At 40.4% G+C, this 20,404-nt stretch overlaps 1 protein-coding gene across 4 annotated transcripts in view; it reads left to right on the forward strand.

Annotated features, from left to right (window-relative positions):
• adamtsl7 (ADAMTS-like 7) overlaps nt 1-20,404 on the forward strand; it is a 409,793-nt gene that overhangs the window by 73,180 nt on the left and 316,209 nt on the right. For all 4 annotated transcript variants that reach the window (XM_048542933.2, XM_048542954.2, XM_048542947.2 and 1 more), the window contains 2 exons: nt 9,389-9,788; nt 16,375-16,477. In XM_048542933.2, coding sequence (XP_048398890.2) covers nt 9,389-9,788; nt 16,375-16,477 — 503 coding nt within the window. The remainder of the gene's footprint in view (nt 1-9,388; nt 9,789-16,374; nt 16,478-20,404) is intronic.

A 20,404-nucleotide genomic window follows, 5' to 3' on the forward strand; every position in this document is an offset into this window, starting at 1 on the left:
TCTGTGTAAAAAAGTTGCCTCTCTACTTGTGTTTAGAATTCCCATCTACCTCTTATAACCTTATATTCTTTTGAGCAATAGAGTCAAGCTGCCACCACCTTAAAAAAATTCTGATCATTCCACCTGCACTGTCTTCTGAGGCAGAGAGTTCCAAATTGTACCAGCCCTTTGAGAAAGAAAATAAAGTATCCATTCTCAAAGGGAGATCCCTGGCTTTTGAATTGTCTCCTTGTTCTGAATCCATTCATCAACATCCATCCCATTGTCATCTCATGGGCAATGACTTACTTGCATTTGGAGCAAATAATGCACACATCTGCCATCGGGTCTCTGCTAGGAAAGTTTTGGCCTTTCCTATCTTCCACACTGGTCTTTGAACCCCACCACAAGAATGTAGGATGCTCTCAGTGGGGTGTTTTGATGGGAATTCCCCAGACCTATCCAGACACCTGACCCCTTGAGTGAAGACCAGAATAATTCACTCATTGTTTCTGATCTGTTGGCTGTGGTAGTACCAGAGCTGTTCAGGAGTAGTATAGTTACAGAGAAATGCCATTGGCCAAATCACACACAATACCACCTGTTGGTGGTTGGAGGGATGGCAGTGTATTGCTTGGCCTTGGGAAGTAGTTCACACACTTGTGCAGACCAGGGACGGATTCCTGAAGCATTGTGGAATGAACCTGGAGGTAACAATACTGAGGTAGTGGTGATTTTTCACAGCCATTGGCAACATTTGGTCATTTGGTCCAATATGGAGCAGGTTTTGTCACAGGAGGCTGCAGGGATTCCTGGAGTATAGGAGCCTCCACATGCATTACTGCTGAAATGTATCCAAAAAGCTGATACTTAAACTGACTCTACAAGCAACCTGCTCCCCAACTGCCTTATAACAAGCTGTTCCTTTTGTTGTTCGACCTCTCCCAGCTCCTCCATCCCATTGAATAGTGGGTGAATGGCACCTGTCCACTGTGCGAAGCTGCCAGTGCCTATTCCAAGTGAGTAGAGCAAAATGAAAAATCAGAAATGAGCTGTATCCAAGCTCTAGAAGACCCCACAAATCTGAAAAAAAACCATCACTCCCTTTAAACTGAGTATAGTTGTTGCATGGTGCACTTTCTGCGTTATTACTGCCAATGGGAGTCTCACATGTCACGCAGACTGCAAGAGTTAAAATTGCAACCAGTGCAGTGCCAAGAGGGGAGTTTTCTTCAGTCATTTTATACAGACATTTGGATCGTATTGTGTGCCCGGGGTTAAATATAGTCTTATCGTTTTATCCTGGTGCTTTACAAACCAGACCGCTCAAAGGTCCTGCTGCTCAACCGATACATATCTATGTTCTAATGATGAAATATTAACATCTTCATTTATTGTATAAATATCTTGTTGCACCTTTATCCTTTGAAGTATAATTTAATCTGCAAATAAATTTGACCTTTAGTTCAGCCTTTGTGCATTGATCTGTTTCCTTTGCCCTTTGAAAAAGGGAGGAAGATATAAAGCACATTCTGTAAACTCCAGTGAACAATATATTGCGAGTGCAGGTACTTATTAAACCTGAGCACACTGACCCCATGCACTGCACATCTAAAGACACTGTCTACCCCTCTTGACTCCTGCTGACATTCCATTCTGCATTCATCAGTTTCTGACATATCATTCTTCTTCAGTACCCACAGTGCACTGAGTGAGTTACAGAAAGGAGTGTTGCCTCTTCAATTCATCCTGAGTGGATTTCCTTCAGTGGGACATATGCTGTTAAGCCCTTCGTAGCCACTGCAACAACTCCTTGTTCCCAGTCTCCCATGTACTCCATAAGCCAATATTCATACTTACAAAGTATTAATTTCCAAAGACCTTTACACATTATCAAATGCTGCAGAAATCAAAAAAGTACAAGAATGTTGGGTTTTGCGATTCTGTCATACAAATTTGATCTAATTGTCTTGTATATAATTGTTTGTATGTTGATATAATTTTATATGGCATTCATATTGCCTCTCTACTACCTGCAATCAATCTAATGGCATGCATTCCAGAGTATTCAATTACTGTATACTGAGCCCACAGGCTATAATGTTCCTGGCTGTACAGTTCCTTCACCAATATAATAGATTAAGACTCATGACAACTGTATTTTATTTTCCTTTCCTCTCCTTACCAGTTTTGTGACCTTTTTCACAGAGCCAGCCATCGATTACAATTCGTCATATCACTGACAGTTAATTGATGCGTGCGCTTGTGAAATCTGCTTAGCAGTACTACCCACCTTTTCTTGTGGTATATCGGGGCTGGTATTTTTTGAATGGTGAAATTCCCCAATCAAAAAATGCATTAAGTTCCTTCCCTGTACTTTCTTTTCCTAGTTCTTGATCATGGTGCCCTCTTTTCTCCTTACCTGTCCTCAAAGTATCAGCAGTTTGCTGGTGTATGTTGCCACATCTCTTGTTTATTCCTGAGTCAGAGTGATAAAGAACAGAAAAGGGCACTTTGGTCCAACTTGTCTATGTCAACCAAATATCCTAAGTTAAATTAGTCCCATTTGCCAGCATTTGGATCATTTCTTTTCAGGTACCCATGCCTTTTAATTGGTATTAGTGTACGAGCCTCCACCATTTACCTCTGGCAGCTCATTCTATACATGCACCACCTTCTGTATAAAAACATTGCCCCTTAGGTCCCATTTACATCTTTCCCCACTCACCTTAAACCTATGCTGTCTAGTTTTGGAACCCCCTACCCTGGGGAAAAGATCTTGGCTATTCACCCAATCTAGGCCCGTCATGATTTTTTAAACCCCCAGACGGTCTTCCTTCAGCCTCTAATGCTCCAGGGAAAATAGACTGAGTCTATTCAACCTCCCCTTATAATTAAAACCCTCCAACCCTGGTAGTATTCTTGCAAATCTTTTTTGTTCACTTTCAAGTTTCCCAACCTCTTTCCTATAGCAGTGAGACCAGAATTGAGTGCAGTATTTCAAAAGTGGCCCAAGCAATGTCCTGTACAGCCATAACCTCCCAACTGCTCCACTCAGTGCAGCCCTTATTCATGTGTGAGACTCAAATGTGATTGTCACCAGACCATGGATTAAAAGAAAAAGAATCAGTTAATTTACACCAGACAAAATTACACCAGGAGTTTAACAATATTTACAGTTCCTACATGACATACACATGCTATAATGCTAATAAAAGGAAAATTTGAAGGCTTCAAAACATGTACCTTCTTTAGAGAAAAAAAGCCTAAATCTCCTTAAAACAGAGTTATACATGTACTTAAAGTCAGCAGTCAGGTGTATTGAGGTCTTGCAGATCTAAAGCCCTGCTTTATTTTTCCATGTTTTTAATTATGGACTGAAATGAGAAAAGAACTGTTTTAAAACCTAGGATTGCTGCATGCTTTGAAGGCAACTATGCTGACTTTCAATGTGAACACTGTTTGCATGGCTGCTGGCTCCAGCACTGGTTAAAGTAGTTGCAGGTGAACTGGAGTTGAAGGATTGCGTATGGGTCTTTCATTAGTAAAGTAGCTGGTTGGCCTGGGGACTATTGACCAGATATCAGTGAGAAAGACCTTCTGCTTGTCAACAACAGGCTCGCAGGTAACTGAACAACTTGGAGCTGTGAACAAGATACAAGAATTTCAAACGTCCTCCAGCTCAGGAGCTCTCTCACTGTTCTCTGTATTAGAAGCCACAGTAAGCCTGAAGACAAGTTTATTTTTCCCCCAGCAGTCACTGCTATAAGTCATTACTTTTAATTCACTAGTTGTGGACATTTGATAAGTGAGCCAGCTATCCTTCTGAAAACCATTCGAACCATCTGGAAAAGGAAGATTGAGAAGCAGCATTCTGATCAACGTGAATCATCCCAGCAGATTCTGTCAACATAGACCACTGAACGGCTTTCCCAGTTTTCCCTTCATCCATAGCATCTGTCTTTTCCTCTTGCGTCAGTGTCGGTCTGTATATGCATTTGTAAAAGAGAGTGTCTCAGGGGTTTAGAGTTGTACTTACGCGAGTTATATGCTGATGGTTCATTATTTGTAAAAGAGAGTGTCTAAGGGGTTTAGAGTTGTACTTACGCGAGTTATATGCTGATGGTTCATTATTGTTTACCTATGACTCTATAGCTAGTGCCTAATTACTTGTAATAACAAGTAACTTTTGTACAGTACAGATAGCTGGTCCATGTTTTTGCCTACTTGTGACTAAAAGGCGGGTAAATTGGGGAATTTAACATAATTTATAAAAATCTTAAACTTCTGTGAAAACCCTCGTAATAGCAGAACCTAATTTTCAAAGCACTGTCCCAGTGAGGCATGACAACATCTTGACGTTCACGTATAATTTAGTTGCCCATTTGCTTGTGACTAGCTCAGGGCAGCCATGTTAGAGGAAGCAATGAAGAGAAAACATTGCAGTCTTAAGGGGAAAGGGCATGGGGCTAACTGAATTGCCCTTCAAAACAGCCAGTACAGACTTGATGGGCCAAATGGCCCACCTCAATGCTGTCCCATTCTATGATCATTTCTAAAGTTCCAATGATTGGAACCCCATCTTTGGAGCATTTGATTATCTCTGATAGGCTTTGTCACATCCTTGAGATTTGATCAATACTTACTTTATCCATTGTTTTTGCAGTGTTTTGGTTATACATGCCTCCTCACTGATCAATCTTTCTTTTCTATCTCATTCAACAATTGTCTTATTACCCATGAGCTGGGCTTTCCCTTTTCTTAATACAGAACCTCATTATTACTTTTCTATAATCCCTTGCTCTAAGTCTCATTATTTTTCAGGATTTATATAAGGTGTGTTCCCATGTTCAGTCATCCTTTGTAGTTATGGAGCTTCAAAAATAATAGCCAGTGTTATTTAATCAACATTTCTAGACTGTAGTGTTCCATCCAGGTTCTGATGGAGTTGGTAGTGAGAAACTTTCTATTGTCAGAAGGGTCAGCACTTAGAGCACTCTGATTTAAGATAATTGTCAAACAAAATCCAGGTGAAATCAGGGCAGGAATTATTTTGTCCAAGTCATTATCATCTGAAACACCGCATCTGAAAAGTAGATGGAATTCAATGATAACTTTCAAGGATGAATTTGATGTATATTGAAAAGAGAAAATTACCATAGTGTGGAGAAGATAACTAAGTGGACAATTCTTTCAAAAAGCCAGCCTAGACACAATGATGGGAGGGGTTTCCTCCCACAATAGTTGATTCTGGAGTTCTGCATCCCGTAGTGCTTAGTGCTTTAATGCTTTGAGATCTTCCAGAACATATTCCTCGCTGACCTCTACATATGTTATACATTCCTAACACAGTTTGAATGGTTTGGAATTGGTTTATGGTATTCTATCACTAAAGCTAAAATCTCATTTTGCATGTGTACTGATTTCTCCCATATCATGGGAGTGTTTTACACACACCGGACATTACAGAGCCTTGCTGTCCCATCTTTATCCTCTTGTTCAATCAACACTTTTTTGTTTGGTTTCACACTTGTAAAAACCATGTTCATGTTGCTCAATTGATTTTAAATCATTTCCAGTTCAAATTCCTTAAAAGATTCTTAGCCTTGTGGTTATTTTTGATCTCATTATTCAGCTATTCTGTCCTTAACTCAGTAATATGTTTCATTTACATGGGTCTTAAAGTCATTTTAAAGCATTGAACTTTGTTTTTATTTTGCAATACCTCTTAGAGCTCTACATTTCCTCAAAATGTCCTTTATTCATTCACGAGATGAGGGTGTCGCTGGCCAGGAAGCATTTATTGCACATCCCTAATTGCCCAGAGGGCGTTTAAGTGTCAACCACATTGCTGTGGGTCTGGAGTCACATGAAGACTAGACCAAGTGAGGCAGCTTCCTTCCCTCAAGTAAGTGAACCAGATGGGTTTTTCCAACAATCAACAATGGATCAGGGTCACCATGAGACTTTTAATTCCAGATTTTTATTGAATGCAAATTCCACAGTCTGCCGTGCTGGGATTTGAAGCTAGCACCCCAGAACATTACCTGGGTCCCTGGATTAACAGTCTGACCAAATTGCCACTCGGCCATTTTTTCCCCTGTGATTTGCTTTAATATATATTGGCAATGGGCCATGGGCGATTCCTGAGCCACAGAACTGGATGTGAAGTTTTTTGCTGGCCGTCAGGTTTTCATGTAGATGTCTCACACAAAAGCCTTGGTCAATGTCTCCGTGTTCTGAAGTAGGGTTCTAGAGAACATGGATCTTCAGTGCGGTGAGTGTTATTGGCCTATATCCTGAAGCTGTTTAGCCTAAAAACCCAAAGTCACCAGTCACTACGAAGGTAAATGTGTAAGGTAAGAAGGATGGCAGGTGGGTAGTGAAGGACATAGAGGGGTGGGTGAGGGTTGTTTGGCAAGTAAGTGGGTGAAGGAGTACAGGTGGGGCAAATAAGCCCACAGCTGCCCACAGGAGTAGTGGGAGAGATTAAGTTGTTTGCTTGGGGGAATTATGAGTGCTTGCTGGGACCTGTGCTAAGTCTGCGTTGGGGAATGGGGTGAGGGGGAATCAGTTTAGTATTTAGCATGTCTTAATTACTTTAACCTTCTGTACTGTCTAACTATAAAACTGACCCCACCCCATCTATACTCTGTACGTTCTCCTGGCTAACTATTAAGCTAAGTGAGATAGAACCCTTCAAAGTCTCTGAATCTAACTAATAATGGGGGCTTTTCCAGGTTCCAGATTATGGCTGATTTCCCCATCAGAAGTTAAAACTTCCTGGGCAATTACGATGTAGTCAACAGTTACATGGTTCTAACATGAAATTTCCAGGGTATGTCCAGTCTTCATCTTACAGAACACTAGAAGATCTGGACAATGACTTCAATCAAAGGAATAGAAGCTTTGAGGAGTAAACACTGCTGAATCATCGAGAGACTCACCGAGAAAAATAGCCTAGACAATGGGTAAATCAAACAAAAGAGGCACAGACAACACATCTGAACATGAAACAGTGCGTACTGGAATATCACCGCTTCTAAAGAGCAAAACAAACAGGTTAACAGTCAGAGTGCAGATGATGGATCTTCATCCTGGATGCCAACCTGCCTCTGCTCAACATTGATATAAATAAATGCCTTTCCCTGTTGTAACAAATAGAACAATGTAACTGAATCCAAAATGATTAAAGTCAACTTTGAGAAGGAATTGTATACTTTCCAGGCTGCAGCTGTAACCTATGCTGATGTGGGAGTGGAAGGTGACCTCAGGAATTTCCCAGAGAGTGTACTCACCCCAGAGCTGGCATTGAAGTGTGCTAGAGAAGTGCAACAGTCACACGGAGATCAGAGCGAGTGCCACAACAGTGTAACATGTGCAGTTGGTGGAAGAGAGAACAACAACTGATGTGTTCATGTAGTACCCTTACCCAAGAAAACATCACAGGGCACTTCACAGAAGTACGCCAAGACAAAATGTGACAGAGAAATGAAACAAAAACATTCAACAGAGTGGTCACATGGAGATTTTTTTGGAGATTATTGACATATATTTTCATAAGCTTCCTACGTGAGTCATCTGCATTCAAAAACAACAAGATTCAACCGGCTGTGGAATGGAAATGCAGAGGAGCATACATCTCCCCTTGATTTTAATTGCAGTTCTTTCCTGTTTCCAATGGCAAGGGAAATTGGAATTCCCTCTCATGCATTCTTTAGAATTTAGGTAACGTAATAATTAGGAGCTCAAACATGAATTCAGCACCAGTCCTTCTGTCTCTCAGTATCATGCAGGCAGTTGGACATTGTTAGAACAATCTTTAGATCAGTGAAGGAAGTGAATGGGTAAATCTGTAATTCACAGATGTATATCTAGAAGACAGTGTAAAGAGTGGGAACGAAGAATGGGGCTCTGGGATACAGCAGTGGTGATTTGGCTTTATTGCAGGAGAAGTAATGTACTGACTTCACATACTAAGTGCTTGATGGTTGCTTCTGAATGGCACCAGTGAACTTTCCTCTGTGATAAGGTAAAAAGTGGGAATGTTAGCAGATTATTGCAGTGTTCAGTTCCACTGAAGCAGCCTGTACCCGTATGCAGTAAGACCTGACTAGCCTTCAGCATTGGACTGAAAAATGGCAAGTAACAATCAAATCACAGAAGTGCCAGAGAACAACCATCTTCAGCAAAATAGAGTCTGACCATCTCCACTTGAGATTCAATGGCACTGCCATTATTGAATCTCCCTCAATAACATCCTGGGATTGCCATTAGCTAAAAATACAACTCAGCCTACCATCTAAATACTGGTGCTACAAGAGCAGTGGTTGGTTTATTCTGTGGTGAGTAACTTGCCTCCTCACTCTTTCCACCACAATGTATAAGTGAGTGTGAATAAGTACTGTCCATTTACCTCGATGAATGATGTCCCAACTTCCTTCAATTGGCATGATACCATCCGGCTCACTTAATTGATATTCCATCTATTGCCACCTTAAATATTACCCTGTCCTCTACCATTTTACTGTGGCTTTAAGAGGCTGTGCAGAAACTCACAGAGACCTCTTTGACAGCGCTCCCCAAACCCACAATCTCAGCTGCCTGGCACCATTTTAACCAAGTTCCCTTCAAAGTTAAGCACCGTCATAACTTAGAAATAGATTGCTATTCATTCATTGTCACTGCATCAAAATCTCTTTTAAGAATGGTGTGATTTAAGAATGTGGCTATATGTGATCCACTCTAGAGCAATTAGTGATGGGTAATAAATGCTGGCCTTGCTATTGATGATCCCTCTAAAATTACATTGTGCATGGCCATTGTTTTTCAAGCATGGTACCTAAAGTGTTAGCATTTCTCCGCCTGGATCAAAGACTGTGTTGTGCATTCTAGCCTGCTGCACAGCATGCGACAGCACTTGGCAGAAACATTGATTACCAGTGACTGTGATTCATTTGAAAAAAAGGTAGTTAATCTCAAATTGGCAGCGAAGAAAGTGGCAGGAGAGTTATAGGCAATTCTGAAGATAGAGTGACTGTGGATGTGAATTGGGACTCGTCATGTAAATTCAAGCTACATTCTAAAACATTGCATGAAGAACAGGTTTTCAGAGCAAGCATCATAATTTGTATTAACCCAGATCTGGGTTATGTTTCCATTTATTTTTCTACGTGTCTTAGTTTTACATAACTGCAGATGGTTTTCAACCATAACCAGAATGGCATGTAATTCAGCCAATTGTAGGATTTGACCTTATCTTTAAACTTAATAAAAGGCATTAAGTAAAGCAATGCAAAACATTGCTATTTACTCCTGTAATTAAATTAGTGCATATTAGCCTGCCCTAGGGTTTTATTTAATATTTAATATTCTTATTAGTTTAAGACTACTTTCAATATATTTGCAGGGAGCCATTGAACACACTGAGACCCAGGACATTACGGGCAGAAGATTCTGTTCAGAACACCCCCTCTCAGCAACGCACAGATCCAGACCAAGTAAATATCGATGAGTCTTCAGACCATTTGCATCTGAATCACAAGCAGACAAGTAAACCAATGGTGCGGCCAGGTCATTGGAGTCCGCTCCCACTGCATCAAACTGAGGAATCAACTCTGAGGAACGTGAAGGTCTCACAACTTTCCCAGGCACCATTAGAAACCAAAGTTCAAACTGATAAACACAGCTCAACAGAACGAGTGTTAGGATTGCAAAAGAGACACCTGTCCAGAGTTTCAAGGAGTCCTCCTGCTCAGGAATTTAATTGTCTTGGAGATTTCAGACAGTACAAGTCGTGTAACTCTCAGGTATGACCTGAAGTCACCACCCGTTATGGGGTCATATTGCTCAAATGTATGTGTCTTGCAGGTATAAAACACTATTGGTACGGATTGAAAGGGGGAAATGAAAGGGGCCTAATACAGGGAAAACATGGATATGGTGGAGGGTATATCAAAGGTTGCCATTGAAGACAAATGCAGACCTGTGATGAAGGATAAATCCAAGTGTGTAATTCAATACAAAGTTGTACTCCAAATAAACCAAAAGTGTGCCTCTTAGGAGCTAAGCTGTTTGGAGAACTAAACATTGTTGAGTAAATTCCACAACCTCGCATTCTTTATATTTTCACTGTTTTAAAATCTCCAAAGCAAATTTGTTTCAAGCACAGCATCTACTTCAAGCAATACATTAGCAAATTTTACTTTTTTGTTTAGCATTTATTCCTACCTAATTTTCGTTGTTGCATGATCTATATAATTTCTCCCAACATACCAATCCCAGACCATCTGATTTTGTTTGGTTGACAGGGATTTAATGTAGTCGTGCCTCTGCAATTATTCACCACCCCATTTATTAATCTATTCAGCTAATTGATACATCTAATCCATTAATGACACCTATCTAGCATCTGGTGTTGTGGTGAGATATTTTATCATCAGTCCACCTCTTAAATACCTTATTCTGATTATCTGGATGAAACTAGGTAGCATTGGTCAGAGTTCACTGATTCACTTGTTAAATTTCAATCAAACCTCAATTTGTACAGCTTTGAATGTAGCCCAGGATAATTTGGAAATTCTGAATGAAATAAATCACACCCTTACGACATCCCAAAACAATTCATATCAAATCACTAGCTCGTGAATTGTGAGCTGAGCAGAGAATTTAAGAACAGTAAGGGCCTACTTCGAGTAATTTCAATCGTCTTTCGGTGATTCGGCAAAATAATCAGTTAGTGCCACTGGATAGAAACTTGATTTAGTGTCTCATTCAAGAGATGACAGTGCAGCCGTCTCTCAATCCTGCACCAAAGCATCAGCTCGGATATGAACTTGAATCCTGGAGTGAACCCACCATTTGCTGACCAAAATTGTGGTCAAGTGCTATTTAAGTGCTGAATGAAGGATAAAGAGGAATGACTGTGAAACAGCGCTCATTTATAGAGTCATACAGCATGAAAACAGACCCTTTAGTCCAACCCGTCCATGTTGACCATAATCCCAAACTAAACAAGAGCCACCTGCCTGCACTTGGCCCATATCCCTCCAAACATTTCTTATTCAAGTACTAACTTAAATGTGTTTTAAACATTGTAACTACCTGCACCTACCACTTCCTCCAGAAGTTCATTCCACGCACAAACCACCCTCTGTGTAAAAAAAACCCCTCATGTCTTTTTAAATCTTTCTCCTCTCACCTTAAAAATATGACCCTAATCTTGAAATCCCCCACCGTATGGAAAAGATACCTGCCATTCACCTTATCTATACTCCTCATGATTTCATAAACCTCTATAAAGTCACCTCTCAACCTCCGTGAAAAAGTCCCAGCCTATCCAGCCTCTTCTTATAACTCAAACCTTCCATTTCCAATACCATTCTGGTAAATTTGCACACACCATCAGTCGTGGGCTGCACATCTTTTTGGAAAATAATTTCTTTCCTTGTCGATCTGAAGTGTATCTCACAGCCTGGCTTAAAATGAAAAATCACATAAAATCATAGTGAGGTCTTTTGAAGTTGATCATGAGACTTTGGAACATTTACCGTAATTAGTATTTTTAATTCCCATACATACGTTCAGGAGGAACAAAGATCATAGAATCCCTACAGTGTGGAAACAGGCCCTTCGGCCTAACAAATTCACACTGCCCCTCAGAGGATCCCACCCAGACCCATCCCTCATAACCCACTAAATCTACACATCACTGAACACTATGGACAATTAGCATGGCCAATCCACCTAGTCTGCACATCTTTGGACTTGTGGGAGGAACCCCACGCAGACATGGGTAGAATGTGCAAACTCCACACAGACAGTCACCCAAGGGTGAAATCAAACCAGGTCCCTGCCACTGTGAGGCAACAGTGCTAACCACTGAGCCACCAGAGAAATATCAATGGCTGAAGAAATGTAATGAAGTGTTAATTCTCTTCATTCAGCCAAGCATTGTTAATAGAAATATCACCAAACAACTAAAGGTTTTGACCATAAATCACAACCTTTTTTTTGCCAGCTGGCTGTAACTTTAGAAATAGATCAACAGATCCTGTTTATACACTTTATCTGAAGGCATGTTGACCAATCAGGAAAATCCAACTGTTATTTCCCTCTAGCATTGAGCCATAATGTCTGCATTCCTGTAATCTTAATGTTCTTTCCTTCGTCATTTTCTTTACCTCTCCTTAATTAGTTCATTGCATTCTACAATGTCTACGGCACAGAACAAGACAAATCGTCCTGGCTCCCTGAAGATCAATGCAGCTAGTCCCACTCCCCAACCCTCCGTCTTCAACCCCATAAAGTTTCATCTTTTGATGATTAGCCAATTCCCTTTTGAAAGCCACAATCCAGTTTGCCTCCACCATAGTCTCAGGTAGTACATTCCAGATCCTAACCACTTGCTTTGTTAAAAAATTATTACTTCATATTACTATTAGTTGTTTTCCTAATCACCTTTACATTGGTGTCCTTTGTTTCACTTCCACCGGTGGGAACATTTTCCTTCTTCTACCCCATCATGATTCTGAACAGGTCCATTAAATCTGCTTTCGAACTGTTCTGTTCTGAGGAGAATGACCCAAGTTCTCCAATTTATTCATGTAACCCTCATTCCTATTCTGAGGTCTCAAAACCCTCAGCCCCCAGCTTCATCCCAGGTTTCAACCATGGTGTTAATTAGCTTCATGTTCCCAGGTTTCAAGTGGTACTTGAAGACTGTGGTGCTCACAGAATCATAAGCCAGGATTAACTATCAATTTACTGCGAGGTAAGAAGTGCGAGCTAGAAAAGTATACAAAGGATCACAGGAAGGGAGAAAGCAGATTTCAGTGTTCTAATGACAGGAATCTAAACTGTGGTATATAATTTCTGTTCACTAGGGGAAAATGTTTTGTAGAAAGGTAGCAGTGTGATGTATTCCAGATCGCCAGAATAGAAGTAGAAATTAACTTTTTGATAGTTATCAGCTTTTATTTACAGAGGCTCACATTACAAACAGGCACCTGCAAATTGAACAAAACCCACTGAGCACAGTTTCAGTCTGCTGCCTTTTCGAGAAGAACAAGTAAATGCCCAGTTAATGCCCTCAATTACTATACAATTAACACAATGTTTAGCTGAGTTGGGAGTCAACATTACAATTAAGTCTGAAGCCATCATTATTCTGTAACATAAGATAATGTTTCTGAAAGGTTTAATGTTGAAGACTACAATAAGCTCCACCACAATCTGATAATGGCATACAGTGATGGATGGGGAACTCAAGAGAATAGTTGTAGACCTGGAAGGGAACAAATGTTCCATCTGTGTCTCCCAGTGCTATTAGTAAGAATGTACATCTGACTAATGTAACTTATACCGAATTGTTATTGTGCAATAGAGCACATCTTGTTAATACAAGGGCCTCCTATAGTTAGAACTTGCTAATAGTTGTTCCTCAATCATTGCAAACCAAATAGGCCCTTAACCCAGTCAAGGGAAGAAGAATAATGGCAGCAGCTTTCAATCATATCATATATTACTCCATTCTGTTTACTCTCCACCACTGCCTCCCCTCACCACATGCTTGTCTCAAATTTTTAGAAACTCAGTTCCTTCTGGGCATATTTTTGTTCATTCAATAAAATGCTTAGTTTCTGTATGTAGGAGTTTAATTTTTCTGGACTGAAATATGTCTTCTGGTATCCGGGATTGTGGGCATTTGGGTGAGTAATGGATCTTTTTCCTCCTGAGGTTTTTCCATCAATGCGTGGCAAATCTGAGTGACAGTAAATGGGAGGCAAAACTAGGCAAGCCTAGAAAATAGGTGGCTCTTCCAATCCTGTCATTTTCCAATCGGATGCGTTTTATTAAACTTATTCAGATAGCATCTGTTTCGAAAGCCCTAAAATCTTGTAAACATAAACAGAAGTTACAAGTTTTCAAAGACGATTCAACCCATTACGTTTGTTCTAGTAATTACCCACAACTTTTCTCGAGGAGTGTTAGAAGTTCAACTACAAGCAGTGAGATAGGAAAGCAGATTGCTGATTAATGATATCCTTATTCTCTCCTTGAAGTCAAACTAGTACAAAAGGCAGAACTGAAAATGCACTTTTACATTTAATCAATGCTGTGAAAGTTTTGATAGCTCCCTGGCGTATTCACGTAACACCTAATTTTGCAGCCAGTTCAGGCCTGCCAAGATGTGAGAGAGCTAATTTGAAGTAGTCAATGTGATATCAATCTAACATAATCTAATTTCCTGAATTGTGCACACTCTTTTACACTGATTATTCCATCCTAATATGTACGCTTTAAAGGCAAGCCTTGTTGGGAAATTTTTAAGATAGTAATTGCCTGAACTAGCCCCTTTGTTAAAATGTGATTACCAATTTTAAACACTTCAGTGGCTGTAAAGCATGTGGAAAGTCTTGAGGTTATGAAAAGTGCTATATAAATGCCAATGTTTCTTTTCCTTCTACAAGTCTTTTTATTTTCCCTTTCTTTCCTTTTGAATTTTGGCTGTAGCAACCCAAGTTGTCAAAATGACTGTCATATTTAATATTTGTCCAGGTGTGGGTTTGTTTGGAGGCAAAGATAAGGTTAAATGATACCTCTGCAGTTACTTTCTTGAAACTTACTCTTTCACTGCCATTCCTTTAGCATCATAACATGTTTGTGAAAATTCTATATTTATTTTGTTTGAAAAAAGGCCTGGGTGGCACAGATGGCACAATCTGCTGGGTGGTATTTTGGTTCAGTGGGTAGCACTGCTGCCTCACAGGTTTGGGGACCCAAGTTTGATTGTAACCTCTTGTGACTGTCTGCATGGAGTTTGCGCATTCTCCGCGTGTCTGCATGGGTTTTGTCTGGATGCCCTGGTTTCCTCCTACAGTCCAAAGATGTGCAGGTTAGGTGGATTGACAGTGCTAAATTGCCCATAGTGTTCAGGGATGTGCAGGCTAGGTGGACTAGCCTTGGGAAATGCAGGATTGCAAAGAAAAGAGGGGGCTGGGCTTGGGTGGGATGCTTCTTGGAGGGTTGGTACAGACATGATGGGCCAAATGGCCTCTTTCTTCACTGTAGGGATTCTATGATTCTTTGACTCATCATTGACAGTTTGCCTGCATTTATCATTTGCTACAGAGCCATGTTTTCAAATTCAGTGGCTGTTCTGGGGCAATCTGAAGAGTATTGACTTTGCAGACTATTGGCAATATGGTGATGCAGTATCATGTTTTGCACCCTGACTTGAGAATGCCCCAACCGTCGGAGCTGCAGTCATGACACTGCTGTCCTCAACTTCTAAACAGCTGGGTTCTTGCAGGTTACTGCAGATGACAATCTTTGTCACTGATGTTGTCTTCACTCAAGCAAATAATACCTCCTCATAGAAAGGCTACAGAAAAAAGGAGAATGCTGCTAAAGAACAAATGGCTTGATCGTATAGATGTTTCAGAAAAAAAGCATAGGTCTATTTTTTAAGAGGAGGGAGTTCTTTAAATGTCCTGAACAATATTTCTCTCTCAACCAATGTGATTATTAACAAGAATTGCTGATTATTTGTATAATTGCTATTTGTGATAGCAATGATACGTTGCCGCTTGCAAATTTTCTGCAACATTTGTCTACATGAGAACAGTGATTGCACTTCAAAAGGAATTCATTAACCCTGGGGTGCTTTGGGCTGTCCTGGGGTTTGAACAAAATACAGCACAAGTGCAAGTTGATTCAAAAAACATTGGTCAGTGACGTTGTTCTGATTTGCTTAACTGGCAGTGAAATACCGCACATTGTTACAAAATGATTGTATAATAAGATGATGTTTGTTATAACATAAAATATTATTAGATCTGTAAATTCTAAAAATCTTGTTTTGCAACAGTGCAGTATTGTTTGCACCATAACAGTTGTGGTTCATTCAGTAACCTCACTCAGAGCCCTATTCACTAAAGTGTGACTCAAGGAACCAGTGGGACAGCTCTACTGCTAACCTCATCCAGCAAAGTAGCCTGCTAAGAGTGTGGGCTAATTTGCCCAAATTAGCAGTTGTTTAAGTGGAACAATACGCTTGTTTGCAAGGTAAAAGGCTATTCCTTGAACCAAACAGTCTTTACTGCCCTCCTAGCTTTTTTTAATTGAGACCAGAACAAAATTAGCCTGGTGATCCTTGCTAAAAATAGATTTTACATTTCATTACTTAATGCAGAAGAGTATGCCAGGTGATATCGTAACCAATGTTTTGTTTTCCACATTTGTGCTGTCTAATGGTCCTCACTTAAATTATTTCAAGTATACCTTCAAAAACGTGAAATCATATTTTGTACGAGAATGATGTGTCTAATAACATGTACTATATGCAAGCTCTATAAACTTTAACTCTGAATTTTAGTGTCTTGTCTGTGACAGCCCTGCCCCCATGGGAGTCGAGACTTTCGGGAAGTTCAATGTGCTGCCTATAATAACAGACCTTTTACAGGAAAGCATTATGAATGGGAGCCTTTTACTGATGGTGAGTATATCTCCAGTTACCACTATAAGAACAAAAAATTACCTGTCAGTCAATAAAACGTAACTAATTCTTTACTAGAACTCGATCAACATCTGCATATATTGCACACAAAATCCCAGTTTTTGTTCTGATTTTCTGATGATAAGATTATTGAGCAATGCTTTAAAAGTACTTTTCCATTAATCCGTTCCAATGTGCTATTGTAAACCTCCTTAGCACGTGGGATGTGAACCAAGATCTTCTGGCCTAGAGGCAGGAATACTAACACTGCACCACAATACATTTAAGCTAATATTGCTTCCAATAGGAATTCCCTATTCACCTTTCTCAACAAAGCACCATCATGATTCAGGCTTCCATCCCATAGATAGTGCTGTGTATGTCTCCCAGCAGCTTGGTTTTAGTATTAGTACCTACTACTTCCTCTGTCTTGCCATAGCTTTGTAGAGTTCTCTACTTTTGGGACCATCTGTTCCATTTTTAATACATTGTTATACCTTTGATCCCTGTGAAGGAACCATAATTCAAAAGTATTCAAATTTATTAAATGAGCCCCAAATGGAGAAATTACCAATAAGAGTCCATTTTTTGTAGTTTTAACTTTGACAGGAATCTGAATCAATGTAAATTGCACATAAATTACATGCAAATAATGCTTCAACTGAAAAGGTCAATTTTACTTGAAATAATCAGTACGACAATGATGCATGTTTCACAACCACGAGCATGTGGCAACATTTAACTACATAGTGCTTATGCTGGCTAGGTTGTGAATCCTTTCTGACAACTAACTTCATGTTCAACTTTCTCAACAGCAAAGCACAGTTCCATTAGCCTTTTTTATCCTGTCAGTCCTGATGATGTTGCTGTCCACATTTCCTTTTCAAGTGAACAACCACTGAAACCCTGGTTTAAAGCATGGCCACTTTTTGGAAAAACTCCCAACTCTTGACCATCATCAAACCGTTCACATAGCTTTCCACGTTTTGGACATTTATCGCCACCTCATGCATTCCCCCAAGAGCTCCTGTTGCCTTTTCTGCGAAATAAAAGAAGTACTGACCTCTTTCTAAGAGTGAGTTGCTTCTTCACGCAAATGCCTCCTGCTTCCGTTACTCTCTGCTTTCGCTTTATGTCTGCATCTGGGCCTCCATTCTCCAGCTCCTCTGCTTGTAGCTCTCCTTTATGTCTGCACACGTGCCCATTCTTTAACTTTCTTTGCCATGTCACGTGAGCCAATAGTTCTTATTATACAAGAAAATCACAATTTAGTCCTTCACAATTGATGGAAACTGTTTGGAGTTATTTTCAAACATTCTTGAAATCAATTACAGATATTTTAAAGGAATTTCATTTCCTCTTTCTGTGCTGTTTCCAGATCAAAGTTTATTACAGAGCCCTGTGTTCCTTCCTTAAACCACAAGGCAGACTTTTTATAGAACCCCTACAGTGTGAAAACAGACCATTTGGCCTAATAAGTCCACACAACCCCTCCCAAGAGCATCTCACTCTGACTGATTCCGCTACCCCTGCATTTCCCCATGTCTAACCCAAACATCTCTGGACAAGATAGGCAATTTAGCATGGCCAATCTACCTAGCCTGCACATCTTTGGACTGTAGGAGGAAACCAGAGCATCCAGAGGACCCCAGACAGACAAGGGGAGAATGTGCAGATTCTACACAGACAGTCAGTCACCCAAGGGTGGAATTGAACCTGGGTCCTTGGCACTGTGAGGCAGCAGGATAACCACTGAGCCACCGTGCTGCCATTTACTTGTCTAGAATTGTGTTTATCTGGGTGTATGTGCATTTAGTTCTTCACATAGTGAATTACTTTGCTAACCTCTATGTTCTGGTTAAAAACATGTCAGACCATTCCTACGTAGGCATAGACAATGCAGCACAGGAGGGGTAGAATTATTATCGGTGTCATTGAAGTTCACCTGGCTGTCAGTCAGATTGTATTGTGAGTGGAGATACATGGGTAACTCAACCTACCAGACTGGACTAGAGATAGACTCAACTAAACAGCAAGAATTTGTGTTAGATATTTTCTATCCACACAGTAGTTCCTTAACATAAAAGCAGTTGAAAATATTGAAAAGAATATGTCACATTTATCAAAGTGAAGAAAAGTAGTTGACTCTCAGGATTACTTCCGACATGGTCCAGAGGAAACAGACTCAACAAGTTTGTGGTTCACCAGAATTTGGCACGCGCCCTGCTGTCAGTTCAGTCCAAGAAGCATATGCTGTTAGCTTACCCACGATTTGTCAGGCTAAAAAGCTTCAGGTGTGAGAACAAAAAAAACTCACCTCACAAAAGATCTATATTGTCTGGGAGCCTACTTCAGAACGTGGAGACATTGACCAAGACTTTTGTGCGAGCCACCTAACTGAAAAACCAACGGCCAACAAAGAACTTCACATCCAGTTCTGTGGCCCAGGAATCGCCCATGACCCATTGCCAATCTATATCGGAGCAAATTATAGAGAGGCAATGGCCTGGTGGGATTATTGCTGGACTATTAATCTAGGGACCCAGGTAAAGTTCTGGGAACTCAGCCTGTCAAGAAAAAAAAGTTGAAACCCAAGAAGAAAATCCAAAACTACTGAGAGTTGTATGTTCTTTGTCCTGTAGGGCAGAATACCATTTCACATTGGCCTACCAACACCATCTTGATAACCAAGGTTGGAGGCAAGAGTGAATCACATGTGGATGCTGGTGGGTACTACTTGGGGAAGTAAATCAGACTCACTCAAGCTGGTCTATACAACAACAGTATGCTCCTGCTCAACCTGGCACAGGATCCACCAGAGGTAGTCACTTTAAGAGAGTCAGGAGGACTGTATTAACAATTCTGAGCCCAACACAGCTTAAGTGGTTCCCTGTGCTATCACAAAGTGAGCATCCTGATAACAGAACCATCTTGGAAGAACACGCATGCTGACACTCATGAAGAACTCCCAGTAACACCCACCTCAAGAAAAAAAACCTTGCATCTATTTAAAATCCCATAGCCCTAACTGAAAAGTACTGTGCAGTCTTCAAGCTGACAACACCTTTCAGTGGTGTGCCTGAACACGCCCCCTCCCACCCCTGGCACTGTCTCCTGTCTCATCACAAAACATTACTAGCGCAGCTTGGTAACTGAAATAATCAGCAAACTCCCAGGCTTCAGTCTTCCATGAAGAAACCCAAAGAGCCCTCCAATGCTCGGGAGGCTGGGGAAGATGTGGAACATGTGGAAGAACCCAAACTGTGAATATGTCTGTTCCAGTCAGACCATCACCAACATACTAAACTCCTGCTTTGAGAGGTCCAATTTCTCATGTCATCTGGTAACATTCACACTACATTAGCTGATGACATTGAATTGATTATTAACTGTAAAATTGAACCATAACTTTCTCCAGCAAATGGTATATTGGTCAAGAATCAGAACACTCTGGTTGAGTGGACTACATTCTATGCATCTCGGCTGGTGGGTACATAAAATCCAGTGTGAAGATGATCCCTGTCTGGAATTTTGTTGGGCATGGCTGAGGGTTGGGGTTAAATAGCCCACTCAGTTAATTAATGGCTGGTTAGGGGTCCTATGGCAGTGTGTCTTATGAATACTGTGCAAATTATAGCTTTGCTGTGTTAGATGTAGGTCAGTTGGTAACACACTAAACTCTGTGTTTATAAGGCACTTGGTTCAAATCCTGTCTGGGACTTGAGTGTAAAGTTGAAATTGATGTTCCAGAGTAATACTGAGCCAATAAATACTTGACTAAAATGGAAATAACTAACTTTAAAAAAGAAAATTTTGTAAATGGGAAAAAAATTTTCAGCATGAGAAACCTTCAACTCTAATTCTTTCTAAAATTAGTTTCCCTGTGTTTCAGATCTGCTGAAGGAGTACAGCTTTGCTGGTACATGT

This window comes from Stegostoma tigrinum, chromosome 1, assembly GCF_030684315.1.
Source record: "Stegostoma tigrinum isolate sSteTig4 chromosome 1, sSteTig4.hap1, whole genome shotgun sequence".
Taxonomy (NCBI): Eukaryota; Metazoa; Chordata; class Chondrichthyes; order Orectolobiformes; family Stegostomatidae; genus Stegostoma; species Stegostoma tigrinum.